The following is a 13,144-nucleotide window of genomic DNA, read 5'->3' on the forward strand; positions in this document are numbered from 1 at the left end:
CTTTTTCTGTCTGACTTCTTTTAACCTGCCTTCAGAGTCCATCCAACGTCGTTCCAAATGGTAGGACTTCTTTGTTTTTTTATGGCTGAATAATGTTCCATTATATGTGTAAATGTGTATGTGTATAGATATGATATGTATATGTGTATAAAGATATATATCTCACATCTTCTCTATCCGTTCATTCCATGATGGACATAGGTTGTTTCTGTCTTAGCTGTTGTGAACAGTGCTGCTGTGAATGGGGGAGGAGGGTGCAGATAACTTTTCAAGTTAGTGTTTTCCTTTCCTTTGGATACATTCCCCAAAGTGGAATTACTAGGCTATATGTTACTTGTAGTTTTAGTTTTTTAGGACTCTATACTGTTACCCACAGTGGCTGTACCAGTTTACAGTGTATGCTGGCAACAGTACACAAGGGTTTTCTTTTCTCCACGTCCATGCCATCATTTGTTAGGTTTTGTTGGTGATGGATATTCTAAGAGGTATGAGGTGCTCTTTCATTGTGGTGTTAATCTGCAGTTCCCTAATGACTGTCAGCATCTTTTTCATGGACCTTTTAGCTGCTAAAAGGTCATGGACCTTTCGTGTATGTTCTTTGGGAAAATGTCTATTAAGGTCCTTTGTCCAATTTTAAATTGAGGTTTTTTTTCCCCAGGTTGTATGAGTTCTTTATATATTTTGGATATTAACTCCTTATCAGATTCATGGCTTTCAAATATTCTTTCCCATCCCATAGGTTGTCTTTTTACTTTGTTTCTTTAGCTGTGCAGAAACTTTTTAGTTTAATGCAGACCCCCACTTTGTTGTTATTGTTTGTGCTTTAGCTATGATTTCCAAAAATCAATACCAAGACCTATGTCAAGGAACTTTCTTCTGGGAGTTTCATACTTTCAGGTTTTACATTTAAGCCTTTGATTCATTTAGAGTTCATTTTACGAGTGATTAAAATAGGGATCTGGTTTCATTCTTTTACATGTGAGTATCCCGTTTTCCCAACACCATACTGAAGAGACTGTCTTGTCTCCATTGAGTGTTTTTGGTTCCCTTGTCAAATATTAGTTTACTGTATGTGTCTGGGTTAATTTCTGGGCTGTCGATTATGTTCTGTTGGTCTATTTGTCTTTTTATGCCACTGCCATACTAGGTTTTTTTAAGTCTCTTTTTATATTGAAGTATCATGTGAAGAGTTGACTCATTGGAAAAGACTCTGATGCTGGGAGGGATTGGGGGCAAGAGGAGAAGGGGATGACAGAGGATGAGATGGCTGGATGGCATCACCGACTCGATGGACAGGGAGGCCTGACGTGCTGCAATTCATGGGGTTGCAAAGAGTCGGACACGACTGAGCGACTGATCTGATCTGATCTGATCTGATCAATATAGTTGATTTACACTGTCATGTTAGTTTCAGATGTACAGCACAGTGATTCAGTTATATATGTGTATATATTATTTTACAGATTTTTTCCTTATGGGTTATTACAAAATATTGAGTATAATTCCCTGTGCCAATACAGTACGTCCTTATTGGTTATCTGTTTTATGTATAGCAGTGTGTATATGTTAATCCCAACCTCCTAATTTATCCCCCTCCTCCCTTCTTCCCCTTTGCTAACTATAAGTGTTTTCTGTGTCTGTGGGTCTATTTCTGTTTTTTAAACGTTTATTTTAATCTTTTTTTTTTTTTTCAGATTCCACATATAAACAATATCATATGATCTTTGTCTTTCTTTGTCTGACTTATTTCACCTTAGCATGAAAATCTCTAGGTCATCCAGGTTGCTGCAAATGGATGGCATCATTTCATCCTTTTCATGACTGACTAATACTCCGTTATATACATGCACCACATCTTCTTTATCTGTTGATGGACATTTAGGTTGTTTCTGTGTCTTGGCTGTTGAAACAGTGCTGCAGTGAACATCAGGGTGCGTGTATCTTTTCAAGTTTTGTTTTCCCTGGATATATGCCCAGGAGTGGGATTGCTGGATCATATGATAATTCTATTTTTAGTTCTTAAAGGAAATTTCATACTGTCCTCCATAATGGTCATACCACTTTACATTCCCACCAACAATATAGGAGAGTTTGCTTTTCTCTGCACTCTCTCCTGCATTTATTGTTTGTAGACTTTTTGATGATGGCCATTCTGACTGGTTTGAGGTGATACCTTATTGTAGTTTTGATTTGCATTTCTTTGAGATGTTGAGGATCTTTTCATGTGTGTTTTGGTCATCTGTATATCTTGAGAAATGTCTAGATCTTCTGCCCATTTTTTGATGGGTTGTCTTTTTGGGTTTTTTTGAGCTGTGTAAGCTGTTGGTATATTTTGGAGATTAATTCCTTGTTGGTTGCTTCTTTTGCAAAGATTTTCTCCCATTCTGTGGGTTGTCTTTTCAATTTATCATTTCCTTTGCTCTGCAAAAGCTTTTTAATTAGGTCCCTTTTGTTTGTTTTTAATTTTCATTACTCTAGGAGATAGATCCAAAAGGATACTGCTGCAATTTATTTTAAAGTGTGTTTTGCCTGTTTTTCCTCTAGGAATTACACAGTGTACAGTCTTATCTTTAGGTCTTCAACCAATTTCGAGTTTACTTTTGTGTGTGGTGTTAGAGAATGTCCTGATTTCATTCTTTTACATGTAGCTGTCCATCTTTCCCAGCACCACTTATTGCAGAGACTCTTCTCCATTGTATATTCTTGCCTCCTTTGTCATAGATTAATTGTCTATGGGAGTACAATACTGTTTTAATTACTATAGCTTTAGTATAACTTGGAATCAGGAAATACAGTACCATTGCTTTGTTGTTTTCTCAGGTTTGTTTGGCTATTTGGGTCTTTTGTAGTTCCATGTAAGTTTCAAGAGTGTTTTTTCTATTTCTATAAAAACTACCATTGGAATTTTGATAAGAATTGCATTGTATTACATACATGGCTTTGAGAAGTATTAACATAATTAATCCTTCCAATCATGAACATAGAGATTACCTTTCCATTTCTTTTTTTCATTTTGGCCATGTTGCCTGGCTTGTAGGATCTTAATTCCCTGACCAGGGATCAAACCCATGTAGTTACTGTAATCATTGCATAGTGGGGCTATAAACTCCATATTAACAGAGAGAGAAGATACAAAGTGGGATTCCCATGTGGCTCAGTGGTAGAAGAATCCGCCTGTCAATGCAGGAGACGCTGGTTTGATCCCTGAGTTGGGAAGAGCCCCTGGAGTAGGAAATGGCAACCCACTCCAGTATCCATGCCTGGTGAATCCCACGGACAAAGGAGCCTAGCAAGCTACATACAGTCCATGGAGCCACAGAGTCAGACATGAGTGAGCAACTGAGCGTGCATGCAAGATACAAAGTGAATGGTCCAACTACTGTTGACATCAGCTCTGTCTGCCACACTCATTGGTCAGTGTGAGGACTGGAGTTTTTTCTCTCAGCAGACCTACACATGGGTGAGGATGCGCCACCTCTGATGTCTCAGGGAGCCATGGTGTAGACCATACGTATGCATCTTGGACATGTGTGCCCCACCTGGAGCTTGTTCTCCATGTTGAGAGTGCTTATTTATGTTAATTATGGACGATTTTTAACTTGAATGGAAAGATGACGTTTTTTAAAAGTCATTTGAAGAATCAAGATCATAACGTATAAAGCTAAGGATCACATGATTCATCTCAAGAACATTCTCTGAGGTTTTTTGGTTTTAAACAAATACTTAGAAGTTGTGTCTCTGTCCTTTTGAAAGAAGTATAAAATCTGAGATAAATATATAAAAGTAGAAAATAGAGACTTGTTGCATTCTCATCAACGGGCAGAATATGGTTTTTTTCCGGGCTTTATACTTAAAAATCCTTCATCTGATATTTAAAATGTATTTATGTTGAGTCATTTCTTTCTCTTTTGCTGGTAAACCAGAAGATCATGAAATGATTCTGCAGAGGCAGTAGCATTACGTTCAGTTTCTTTTTTTGTATATATCAGATAAGAGACTTGCAAATGGAAGTATGTCCGCCTCACATCCTTTGTATGGTGATGGCAGTGATGTTTGCCTTTTTGTGACTGTTGCAACATTTATTAATTCATAAACCCACTTCCAAAGAACCTAAGGGCTTTTTGGCGAAAGGTGACTATAGTAAAAACGATGTTAGATTTTGACAGGCTACTTTTGTTTTTACACATTTCTTTTCTTTTTCGTATTTCAAAACTACTAGTATTTCAAGAGTGTTGTGGGGGGTAGAGGGATGCACAAAAGTTAATGCACATATTTGGAGTTAGGATTTTTGAATCTTTAGGAAGGGAAAATAAAATTTTGAAGTTCAGGTCAGCTTAAGTCTCTATATCCTCCTCTCTGAACCAGCACTTCTGGTTGGTAAAAAGCTCACAGATCTGAGACAAAAGCAGCTTCAGAGGTTGACTTCGGTAAACTGTAATAAAATAGAAGAGGGAAAAAAAGGCAGCAGTTCCAGAGATTCACCTGTTTTCCCGTGGATTAAGGGACCCTGTACACCTTCTATCCCCTCTTTAACTCACTGTCATCCGTTCAGCAGAGCTTCGTATATAACCAGTTGGTATCAGTAGAAAGAGCGCTTCCGTTAAACCTAAGGAGAAGTCTCATAAAAAACTCTTTTCAGAAGTTTTCACAGTACTTAAGCATTTAAGGGAATGTTTGTCTTATCATGGAGCTTCCCTGGTGACTCAGATGGTAAAATTTGCCTGCAATGCAGGAGACCAGGGTTTGATCTAGAGAGTGAAAGTGGAGAAGGATAAGGACCCTGGAGTGCTGGAATTATATATGCCTGACAGTTTGCAATACTAGCCAATAGCAAGGTTTTGGTTGTATTTATTTTTTTCTAGCTCTTACTATATTCTGCTGATGCTAAGTTGCTTCAGTCGTGTCCGACTCTGTGTGACCCCATAGACGGCAGCCCACCAGGCTTCCCCGTTCTTGGGATTCTCCAGGCAAGAACACTGGAGTGGGTTGCCATTTCCTTCTCCAGTGCATGAAAGTGAAAAGTGAAAGTGAAGTCGCTCAGTCATGTTCGACTCTTCGCGACCCCATGGACTGCAGCCCACCAGGCTCCTCCATCCATGGGATTTTCTAGGCAAAAGTACTGGAGTGGGGTGCCATTGCCTTCTCCATACTGTATTCTACTTTTATTATTAATATGGGGGAAGTTATCTCATTGTTATGATGTTACTTACTATATATATTATTAAACATTTTGTATATTTTTAATATATACTGTTAAATATATTGGTCTTCCCTGGTGGCTCAGATGGTAAAGAATGTGCCCGCCATGCAGAAGACCCAGGTTCGATCCCTGGGTTGGAAAGATCCCCTGGAGGAGGAAATGGGCAACCCACTCCAGTTAAATATTATGTTACCTTTACCAGTGGATTCTTTTTCCAGAGCAATAATGAAATTTCACAGTATGAAAATGGAAGAAATCAACAAAATTATTCGTGACCTTTGGCGAAGTACCTATCGTGGACAAGGTAATTAACATGGTGTAACATGAATGCTCTTTCTAAAGCCCTGTGTCAAGCTCTTGCTTCATATGACCTCTCATCATGCCAGTATTGCCTCTAGATTTTCTAAGAATTCTTATCTTGACAATATCTTTTAGAAAGAAAAAAATGCAAAGTTTTCTATTCCAAAGCCTGACAGGACTTACAAATTTGGCTATGGTACACATTATATTTAGCTGATGACATAATAGGTTCTGTTGAAGTGCAGATAGGGATAAGCTGAAATGAGATAAGAAGAAGAAGAACACCATTAGGAGGAAATTCTTAATAGGGGAACTAAGAAAAGGGCACAGCTGAGAGCAACGGTTGGTTGGGTATCTGGCTGCTTCTGACCAGGGATTCTCATAACCAGGGAAAAGTTTCCAAACCACCCAGTGTTTCCCCTGGGAATGTCAGCCTCGCATGTTGCTTATAACGTTCTTTGATAAGGTTTGCAAATGACAAAAGGCTGCAGAGTATAGGTTCCTAAAATCTTCTTCTTTCTGTATCAGATATTGAGTACATAGAAATTCGATCAGATGCCGATGAAAATGTATCAGCTTCTGATAAAAGGAGGAATTACAACTACCGAGTGGTGATGCTAAAGGGAGACACAGCCTTGGATATGAGAGGGCGTTGCAGCGCCGGACAAAAGGCAGGTATTTTCACGAACGTAAAACCACTTGTACACAGAAAATTGACGGAGAAATGATTGTCAGTGCAGAGGAAGCACCCAAGGTGCCCTTGAATGGTGGGAAGCTCCTTATAGCATCATTGCTGCCACATGAAGTGAACCAGGCTCAGTTACTCTCATTATACTCTCAATTCTAACCAGCATTTCCTGCAACATTATGTAAAGTAGGCTTTTAGAAGGGCCTGAAACAGTCTCACAGGATAGCCTAAATGTAGAGCAAAAAGCTGAAGGCCATTCATTGTTTCATGGCATTCCTTATGAGAATAAGGTTGTTTGATCATCACTTATAGACCCACACTAATTTATGTGCCACCAAGAGAGAAAAAATTCAACAGTAATTCTAAGCTGCATCTTGATTTCAGAGAAGTCAAAGGATAAGGAACGGTATGTTTTACAGTCAGTGACATACAGTATTAGCAAACCAGACCCTAGATTGAGCCACATGAGGCATTACAGTAACTAAGAGTCTCTCGCCATAGGACTGAGTCCCCACCACCACTCCCCAGCCTAGCCTTGGGGCCTGGGGACCGTGTGAAAGCGGGCCTGCCAGAGTCAAAGGCTGTGAAAGCCACAGGTGGGGGCAGAGGCCCCCACCACCACAGGGACTCAGTGCTGGGCCAGGCCACCTGGCTCTGCAGGGAGCTCTGAGGAAGCCGAGGTTGGATGCATAGAGGACTCGTATCAACAAGTTGGGAAGTAGGACCTGCATCCTTGGGAACGGCGCTGGGTTCTTTCACTGTGCACTGGTTTGTCCCCAAAATGTTATCGATTTTTGATCTTCCTCCTTTGCAGATTAGAAGAATATTATCAATATTACCTCTGGACCCCTGATTCTTAACAAAATTTTATAATTCTGTAAATGGATGCTCATATCATCTGAGTCATTCACATAAAAAAGTTTGCAGTTTTTTAAAGACACTCTATACATGTATTTTTGTCATCAACCCAGATAGCTGATACCAATTTATAAGGCATCTGCAGATTATTATCTTAATCAGATTGCAAAAATGACAAATTTGTGATCTATAATCAATATCCCTTGAGTTTGAAACATGTCTATTTGGATTAAAAATATTTTCTGAACAAAAGCGGATTTCCTGTAGCTACTATAAATTACAAAAATTAGTGCTAGCATTTCCTTGATGTTGAGTGACAGGACAGACAGATGCTGTGTAAAAGTGGGCCAGGAGCTCCATTCCGACTCCACTCTGAATGGGTGATGGTGGCAGCAGGAGAGCAGGGCTGGCCTGTGGCCCTGGCATCTTCAATCTGCCAGCCTGCCCTGTGCATCAGAGAAAAGTTCTGAAGTGCTCTGAGATCACTCACTCACTCACTGACGCACCTCTGTTCACAAGTCTGGGGGTGGAGGGGACATCACAGCCCCCACAGAAGTCGTGCGTCTTCCTGGACTCGTCCCTCCCTCTTGGTTCTGTGGCCCTTGTGCCCGCAGAGGGCTTCAGTGGCGGTCTCAGCGTTAGGTTTGTTATCCACAAAAGTTCCTCATAGTTTTGGTTGCTTGGATTTCCCACAGTCAAGCTTAAATAGAACCATACTTGTGTACTCATAGCTTTCCTCTCCCTCCCTCTCAGAATCATACACACAGACATTTAAGTTCGGGTTAGAGCAATGGTGCCACTTCGGTTCCACAGAACAGAGAGAGTGAAAGAGTCTCCAAGGGAAAAGGTGTCTGTGAGGCTCTGGAAAACGTGTTATATCCAAGTTTTCTAACATCATCAGGACAATAGCCAGATTATGAATTTTTAAGGTTGTTCATCTTGTACCACTATTAAAATTGTCAGTAACATTAGATAAGTGCTAACTGCATTTCTGATGCAGGTCTCTAATTGGAAGCTTTGTTATAGCTGATGTGAGGTGTGGCCTGGCATTTTAATGATGTACACCTGAGGTCAGTGATCCTGTGAGATTGCCCCACCTTTCCCTTCAAAAGCCAGTGTGCCAGTCTGCCTGTTTTCCTCAGGTGAATGAGAAACGTGTGCAGTGCAGCTGAGTTCTGGCACCCTTTTTCCAGGTATTAGCCTCACTCATCATTCGCCTAGCCCTGGCTGAAACATTCTGCTTAAACTGTGGCATCCTTGCTTTGGACGAGCCAACGACAAATCTTGACCGAGAAAACATTGAATCTCTTGCACATGCTCTGGTTGAGTAAGTATCTCAAATTTGGGGCCAAGTTATGATTGTTTTTAAAGGAAGATTAAGAGAATTCTATGGTGAAAATAGAATCCTCTGTAGGTGTGTCCTCCTTGGGGAAACTGGTTTTACCAGACCTTAGGCTTTACCTTGATAGTAATTTTTCAGATGCTTAAAAAAAGAACTACCTGGTGAACACATGCCCCAGACACATCCTACATCTCCCCTAGAGTGTTCACAGTGAGGGTTTCCTGGCTTGGTTTGGTTTTCCTGTAAACCCACCAGAGGGGCCCATGTGTCTCAGACAGGAGTTAGCGTGCTCCACTAAAGCATTCTAGGTGGTGACAGTGGGTTTTAAACTCTCTTCCCCAGCTGCTCACATGTGTCAGCGTCTATGAGGAATGACGGCTCTTACTCAAAAAGTGTATTAGTGGTGTGGTGAGGTAGGCTCCAGACTGCAGACACGCTTATCACAGCTCACCGCTGGGGTGGTGCAGGTCTGGGGGTAGAGAGCCCTTGCTTCTGCACGGTCCAGCAGAAGACGGGCAGTCTGCATGAGATAGAGAAGCTCTTCTGGGGGCTCTTCACTCCAGACAGACTCTTCCTAGCAGAGAGAACGTCTCCTGTGATAGGAGACTTGAGTGGCCCCAGAGCCAGCTGTCTCCAGCCATCTCTCTCAGTAGTCCCGTGTGACCCACAAGTAAGGGTTGGTGCTTGTGAAACCTAAGTGCATCCAGCTCCAGGCAAGGGATAAATAAGCGGTTAGTTAAAAGAAAAAGTCTTAAGTCTCAGACTCATAACTAGTTACCTCAGCATATAGATAACAAGCAGAAACGTTCTCAGTACGCCCACTCAGGCCCCCTGTGTCATACCAGTGATGCATCTAGTGACTGGTGGTGGCAGAGTTCTAAGTAGACCCAGCTCCTGAGAAGGCAGTGGGGCTCACAGTGTTATTCCCCTTGCCTGTAGGCTTTTTTAATAGTTTTCTTCCAGAGAAAACTAATATCAGGTCAAGAAAACCCCAGGAATAAGTCAGACTCCTAAAGTTGAGTGGCACAGATTATTAAAGAAAGTGCAATAAAACATTTCTACCTGCTTTAAGAATAAAACTAGTTCATCATGTATTCTCACCAGTCTTTAAGCCAGACCTCAGCGAAGAGTCAGGCCACGCATCCCCACTGTCTAGCGAGGAGATGAGACTGCAACCTGGCTGACCTGAAGGCCTGGATCCACCCACCCCTCCCCCCTGCCACTTCCTGCAGGGCTGTCAGGGGCCCTGATACTCACACGACACAGGAAAAGCCTGGTCATCACACACAGCACACACTTTGTGTCTGACAGGGTTCTCAGTGGCTTTTGCAAATAAAGAAGAGAGTTATGTATGTTCTTTAGTAATAAAATGTTATATTGTTTCAGGATAATAAAAAGTCGCTCACAACAGCGGAACTTCCAGCTTCTGGTAATCACTCATGATGAAGATTTTGTGGAGCTCCTAGGGCGTTCTGAATATGTGGAGAAATTCTACAGGATTAAGAAGAACATTGAGCAGTGCTCACAGATTGTGACATGCAGTGTTAGTTCCCTAGGATCTTATGTTCATTAAAAACATTCAAGACTTACATACTTTAGAAACACTGATCCTCTGGCAACTGCTTATTTGTGGTATTGAGACAATATGAAAATGTTCTTTCAAATGAGCCTTGTGTCTAGCGTTTTTAATGTCTAAGAGGTTCAAAAATCATTAAAAGTGTTTCACATGAAATTTGGGCTGATTCTCTGAACTTCATTCCTCTCCAGGCAGCATCTGACAAGCCTCAAGAGCAGCGAAGATATGCTCAGCTTCCCTGCTCCCCTCCCTAGCACTAATGAAGGAGTCTATAGGGCCTGAAGCTTCTTACTAAATGTTCACTTCCCAAAGCATTAGTGAGAAGTAGTTTCTCTGCCTGGAAACTACAGTTTGGGCATTAAAAAAAAAAAAAGTCAGTGTTAAGATTTACCTCTAAATTTAGTTTGTTGGATGTGGTTTTAAAAACTGAGTTATCAATATTAATATCTGAAGATGAAAGATGATTATTAATAGCTGGCTCTGCTCTTTATAAATCGAGGTAAGTGACCTCTTCCTCTTGGGACCTCAGTTTCTCCAACTAAAATTTGCAGTAGTCAAATGGGGGCTTCAAAGTTTGAAAGGAATCTTAATTTAATTTCCGTGCCCACTCTATTCCCTCCCCACATATCCCTACCAGGTAGTCCCCAAACCTGGGCTGTCTGAAGACAGGACATTCCCCACTGTGCACCATCCATTTCTGGAAAGCTCTGCCCAAGAGCAAGGCCGCCTCCTCACTGGGGACCTGACCTGCCTTCTTGCAGGAGCTCTAACTTTCTCATATGTCTGTGCTGTTTCATCAGCTTAGCCTTACCGTGTGTCCCGACTGCTCTCCCAGTGTGCAGCTCTGGTGGGGACAGGAAGCAGGGCTTGCTCTGAGTTCACACTTGCTCCTGACGGGATCCGAGCAACCCTGGAAAAGCCGTCCCCGTTTTCATTCCAGATGTTCTTTCTAATACAAGCCCAGTCATACCCTTTCCCTGGAACTACGAGCTGACAACTTGAAGCCTGTCACAAGCAGGCCACGAAAGTGCTACCGAATCACGCACTCTGAAGTAGACTTTCAGAGTCTGTCAGTCACATGGCACAGTCACTTCTGTGCCATCTGCAGCTCTAATGAGCATATGGTACAGACAGCCTTTTTCAACACAAGTCTAGAAAAGAAGCCCTAAGGTTTTCAGCATCTGTGATAGGCTGGATAATGGCCTCTGAAGATACTGAGGTTCTAATCTCAGGGACCTGTGAATGTTACCTAGTAATATGGCAAAGGGACTTTGCAAATATGATTAAAATTAAGGATCTTGAGATGGGGAAATGATCCTGGTGGGCTGAATGTAATTACAAGTATCCTAGTAAGGAGCGGGCAGAGAGTGGGTGGCAGAAGAGAAGGTCCTGACTGTATTGAGACATGCAGAGACTGGAGTGATGCACTTTGAAGGTGGAGGACCAGCTATAAACCAAGAAATATGGGCAACCACAGAAGCTGAAAAAAGGCAAACACATTCTCTCAGAACCTCCAAAAGGAACCATCCCTGCTGACACCTCACTTTCAGTCCAGTAAACTGATTTTTGGACTTATGGCCTTCAGAGTTATGTAAGAGAATAATACTTGTTTTAAGCTGCTAATTTTGTGCTAATTTGGTACAGCAGCAACAGGAACTAATACAGTATCCACTGTATAGAACCAATTTCTGTGCATCTGATGGTGATTATATACTACCTTGAGAAAACTGAAAAAGGTTTCAGTTTTCAGATGAAAAACTCATTTTCTGTTCTGTGGTTCACAGAAAGAACCTTGTCTGAGGAAGTCTGGTCTGGATCCTCGCTTAATCCCTGGAGGAAAGGGCCGAGCAGAACCTCCACTCCAGCCACCTGCTGCTTGTCCACTATGTGCAGTCATCCCAGTTAGCTTTGAAAAACTAGAATCGAGAGAAATGCAAATCAGAACCACAATGAGGTACCATCTCACGCCAGTCAGAATGGCTGCGATCCAAAAGTCTACAAGCAATAAATGCTGGAGAGGGTGTGGAGAAAAGGGAAGCCTCTTACACTGTTGGTGGGAATGCAAACTAGTACAGCCACTATAGAGAACAGTGTGGAGATTCCTTAAAAAACTGGAAATAGAACTGCCTTATGACCCAGCAATCCCACTGCTGGGCATACACACTGAGGAAACCAGAAGGGAAAGAGACACATGTACCCCAGTGTTCATCGCAGCACTGTTTATAATAGCCAGGACATGGAAGCAACCTAGATGTCCATCAGCAGATGAATGGATAAGAAAGCTGTGGTACATATACACAATGGAGTATTACTCGCCCATTAAAAAAAATACATTTGAATCAGTTCTAATGAGGTGGATGAAACTGGAGCCTGTTATACAGAGTGAAGTAACCCAGAAAAACACCAATACAGTATACTAACACATATACATGGAATTTAGAAAGATGCTAACAATAACCCTGTATACGAGACAGCAAGAGAGACACTGATGTAAAGAACAGTCTTTTGGACTCTGTGAGAGAATGCGAGGGTGGGATGATTTGGGAGAATAGCACTGAAACATGTATTTTACCATATGTGAAACAGCTCGCCAGTCCGGGTTTGATGCATGAGATGGTACTCAGGGCTGGTGCACTGGGATGACCCTGAGTGATGGGAGCGGGGAGGGGGGTTCAGGATGGGGACACATGTACACCCTGGCTGATTCATGTCATCGTATGACAAAAACCACTACAATATTGTAAAGTAATTAGCCTCTAATTAAATAGATTAAAAAAAAGCTAAAATTACTATATTAGCCAGGCTAGCATGATATCAAGAGTGGTACCATGAGGAAAGAACAGCAGACCAATCCTCACTCAGAGGACACATCCAAGAATTCATAAATTAAGAAAGAACAAAGCAATTCCAGTCATCTTTTAAAATAAACATATGTAATAACCAAGGTATCTTTATCCCAAGAATGTAAGGATATTTCAGAGGATAACTCTGTCACAAATCATTACCACAATAAAGCCAAAGGGGAAAAATTGTGATAAGATACCCAACATTGACCATTATTTGATAAAATTCAATACCTCCTAGCTTTAGTAAACTCAGTTTTGCAAAGAATAAAAGAATATTTTCTTAGTGTAATTTGAGTAGTTAGTCATCTTAATAGTAAAAGATGAAATATTTTCC

The 13,144-nt window shown here is 41.4% G+C and overlaps 1 protein-coding gene across 1 annotated transcript in view; it reads left to right on the plus strand.

Moving 5' to 3' along the window:
* RAD50 (RAD50 double strand break repair protein) overlaps positions 1–10,120 on the plus strand; it is a 109,553-nt gene extending 99,433 nt beyond the window's left edge. Inside the window, exons 22-25 of the mRNA XM_027547086.1 lie at positions 5,419–5,504; positions 6,029–6,171; positions 8,240–8,373; positions 9,775–10,120. Coding sequence (XP_027402887.1) covers positions 5,419–5,504; positions 6,029–6,171; positions 8,240–8,373; positions 9,775–9,961 — 550 coding nt within the window. The 3' untranslated portion in view covers positions 9,962–10,120. The remainder of the gene's footprint in view (positions 1–5,418; positions 5,505–6,028; positions 6,172–8,239; positions 8,374–9,774) is intronic.
* The last annotated feature ends 3,024 nt before the right edge of the window (positions 10,121–13,144 follow it).

The sequence above is a fragment of the Bos indicus x Bos taurus genome, chromosome 7 (assembly GCF_003369695.1).
Source record: "Bos indicus x Bos taurus breed Angus x Brahman F1 hybrid chromosome 7, Bos_hybrid_MaternalHap_v2.0, whole genome shotgun sequence".
Classification (NCBI taxonomy): Eukaryota; Metazoa; Chordata; class Mammalia; order Artiodactyla; family Bovidae; genus Bos; species Bos indicus x Bos taurus.